The 3,621-nt window shown below is 38.0% G+C and overlaps 1 protein-coding gene across 1 annotated transcript in view; it reads left to right on the top strand.

Moving 5' to 3' along the window:
• LOC103923188 (chromosome unknown open reading frame, human C8orf22) overlaps positions 1 to 3,125 on the top strand; it is a 33,557-nt gene extending 30,432 nt beyond the window's left edge. Inside the window, exons 3-5 of the mRNA XM_009331468.1 lie at positions 933 to 1,022; positions 1,114 to 1,213; positions 1,648 to 3,125. Coding sequence (XP_009329743.1) covers positions 933 to 1,022; positions 1,114 to 1,213; positions 1,648 to 1,660 — 203 coding nt within the window. The 3' untranslated portion in view covers positions 1,661 to 3,125. The remainder of the gene's footprint in view (positions 1 to 932; positions 1,023 to 1,113; positions 1,214 to 1,647) is intronic.
• The last annotated feature ends 496 nt before the right edge of the window (positions 3,126 to 3,621 follow it).

The raw sequence follows: 3,621 nt of genomic DNA, 5'->3' as shown, positions 1-3,621 counted from the left end.
GAAAATGATCAGGGGGATGGAACACCTCTTCTATGAAGAAAGGCTGAGAGAGTTGGGGTTGTTCATCCTAGAGAAGAGAAGGCTTCAGGGAGACCTTATTGCAGCCTATCGGTACTTCAAGGGGGCTTATAAAAAAGATGGGGGCAAACTTTTGAGCAGGGCCTGCTGCGACAGGACAAGGGGGAATGGCTTTAAACTAAAGGGGGGTAGATTTAGACTAGATATAAGGAAGAAGTTTTTTACGCTGAGGGTAGTGAAGCTCTGGAACAGGTTGCCCAGAGAGGTGGTGGATGCCCCATCCCTGGAAACATTCAAGGTCAGGTTGGACGGGGCTCTGAGCAACCTGATCTAGTTGAAGATGTCCCTACCCATGGCAGGGGGGTTGGACTAGATGACCTTTAGACGTTCCTTCCAATCCAAACTATTCTGTGATTCATATTTACTTTGCAGGCTTAGACAGAACACAAAATCAAGTCATGTTTTTGTTTCTAAATATGTGAAACAGTCACTGGTTTGAGAGTGTGACTGGTGTATTAGGATCCCTCTACACAGGATGGACACTGCAGTGAGAGTATAGGATTTAGTTGTATCACAATGGAAAGTAGAGGAATTAGGTTGTTTTGGACTTGAATATTCAAGCATAGACTCATTTGTCTTGATAGCAATGTGTACATAGTCATAAGATTTGTCACTATTTCAGTGAAAGTTACGCCAACAGATCTCTATGCTTCTAAGTGAAGGGTAAGTAGACTGAGAGATCAACTTAAATAAAAGTAGTAGAATGGTGTATAAAATATAGAAGTTATACTTTGTAGCTAAGTAAACTTAGATTGCTTCCTCCAAGATAGCAAGTTTGAAATTCTTGGCGCAGAAATAGTGTACTCTCTCAAAGCATTTTATTCATTATGTGTGTCTCTGTTTTCCATGAACAGCAAGACAGAACTCGGAATCCAGTGTTTCTTCCAGCTCCTCCTGTTGTTCGGATGCTGTGAACATTGCAGACCAGGACAAAGCATTTCATGGTATTGTTCCTTTCTTTCAAACAGTCTTCTGGTTTTGCCTGTTTGTTATTCAGCCAACGTCTAATGGTGTGGGCTCTTTCTCCTTTTGCAGGGTTACCTGAATTAATTGATAAATGTTGGTGGATAAAAAGCTTTTTCCATAGTGAACCATCTCCACCAACTGTTGGCAGAAAAACGCTATCAGCAAGCAGGTGAGTCCTGTTTTTCCAATGATGGGGATAACTTACTCATTCCATTTTCCTTTTGGTAAAAGTGTTACTAAACAAGTCATAATCAGCTAAAACAATCTGGGGGGGTGCAATGCTATTTTGATGACTTAAATAAAAGATACTACAAGTGTACGGCTATAGAAGCTTCCCATGTTTTCATTTTAATAAAGGAACTCATATGCTACTTCACATTAAGCAGGTGCTAGTGACTATTACTGTTCTACATTTATAGTGATATTTATTTAATCCTCTACCTATAGCACTTGCACATGCATTTATGCAGTTTACCCATTTTACTTTATGTTAAAAAGCTGATATGAATACATTCAAAAATACAGATAAATAGGCAGATAAATATCTCTGAGGAAAATATAATTATAATTCTACTCATAACCTTTTTACGTATATTTCTGCAGTGCCAACAGTTGAATAGGACAGCATGCTGGCTTTACTGACTGAGATGCTACATACAGACTTGTTTTTCCAAGAGGCTTGGGATCTTCCTAATGTCTGGGTTCAGCTGCAAGAAGAAAACAAAACCTTTAGGAGAGTGGAAAAGTGTATTTTCAAAATATTTGTCAGTAGCTTAAATGATATTGCTTAATGGATGTGTCCATGGCCTACCTTGTTCATTAGAGTTGCTATAACTTGAGATGTCTCTCTAATGGAAGTTACCTGGTTTAAATACCCTGGTGACTTACTTAGATAGTTAGAGAAAAATGGCAGTAAAATTAAGATATTGTACGTTTAGGAGAAACGTGTATTGAATGACTTTGCAATAGGTGATACTGTTGAGTTTTACCTTTAAGATATCAGTTCTATAGGCAGTCACACTGATGTAAACAAGATTCAGACGTATAGTCCAGAGTAGGACTGCTCTATGGTACATGTTTTCTATCAAGTATTTGTGTACCAGTTTCAGGGAGTAAGTTTACAAGAATGCTTGTTAATAGCTTTGCTTTTAGAAAGCCTAATTACATGAAGAAACAGTAATTAGTTTGGTCTCTCTGAGCAGGGTGCATAGATCCCAACCTCAAATACCCAGGTACAACTTTCATTTATGTCTACACTTGTTGGGTATTTGAGGACAGAATAGAAGAGAGACAAGAAACCAGTAGTCCTAATGGACACTGACATCTTCCAAGCGGAACAGCAGCCTTAATGATAGTTGATACTCCTAGCTCTGTTTTAGATTACTCTCACCTGCTTTGCTGTAGCTTAAAGACTACTTGTTCCCAAGCGACTAATCCTGTCAATATTCACTGCTGTCTGTCAGCTTAGTTATGTGCTATGTCTGGCAAAGTGTTCGACTCAAAGTAGTCAGCTTAATGTTATTAACCAAGTGTACCTTTGTCACGATTCGTGCTCTTGAAAGATACTGTAACATAGCTTCATTTGGTCTTCAGCATTGCAAAGCAGCACACCAGATTGTTTATTCTATCGGGTATGACTGAAATGCATCAGAGGTCATAGAAAATAACAAGTATTTGGCTGGATGATATAATTTCTGTAAATTATATACAACTTTTTGATGTGCTATCCCTAAATCTACCTGACCTTTGTCCATCACTGGATGAACTAGCAATAGCAAACATTAACGTAGCCAACATTTTTCATTATAGGTTAATGGTTGTCATGGTTATGCATAACTCCAAAGTGTATCAAGTGACTGCTTCAGGAAGCTTACAGTTTTGGTGGAGACAATAAATGTGTAGCACATGACAATAGAAAAGAACACAATTCTGAAAACATAGTTTCAGGAATCTTTAAATTGACTTGTTATGTATCTTACTTTACTGCTATTGTGTAGTTTCATCTTTGTCCTTTCTCTAAGTGTACAGAATGAACTATTTTTTATACTAAGATTTTTTTATTAATAAAGATATAATCAGTATTTGGGCTGACTTATTTTTGGCATCCAATGACAAACTGGTGTTCAGTGTTGCTTGTGGTGTGGTTGGTGGGTGGCTTTTGGGTTTTTTGGGATCTGTGGGGTTTTTATGTGAAGTATTAGTAAAATTTAAAATTCTCACAGAAGTCTTTGTGGTGTCTGTGTGTGTCACATTCTTCCTTTAGTCACTTTAAAGTCTGATGTGAGGTGAAAAACAAATGGTGGAATGCAAGCTAGGAAAAAGACCCTAACACCTTTTTCTATAACATCATGTTAAAGGAAGGAAAAAAGACAGACTTGCTAGTTGCAAGAAGGTGATTGTGTCTCTTTTTGAAGATGCTTGAAGCCATGGAAGAAAGAAATGCTGTAGCTCTTATTGTACATGAGAAATACAGGATTCAGAAACACTGGAAAAGTAGTGGTAAGCTTCCATATTGCTTGCTGAGCTTAAGCTGCTTCTGTCCTTACATAGTCAGAAAGTGGGGTGTAGCACATGCTG

Source organism: Pygoscelis adeliae, unplaced genomic scaffold, assembly GCF_000699105.1.
Source record: "Pygoscelis adeliae isolate BGI_AS28 unplaced genomic scaffold, ASM69910v1 Scaffold108, whole genome shotgun sequence".
Classification (NCBI taxonomy): Eukaryota; Metazoa; Chordata; class Aves; order Sphenisciformes; family Spheniscidae; genus Pygoscelis; species Pygoscelis adeliae.
The sequence above is the reverse complement of the archived record's forward strand: the minus strand, read 5'-3'. Positions and strand labels throughout refer to the sequence as shown.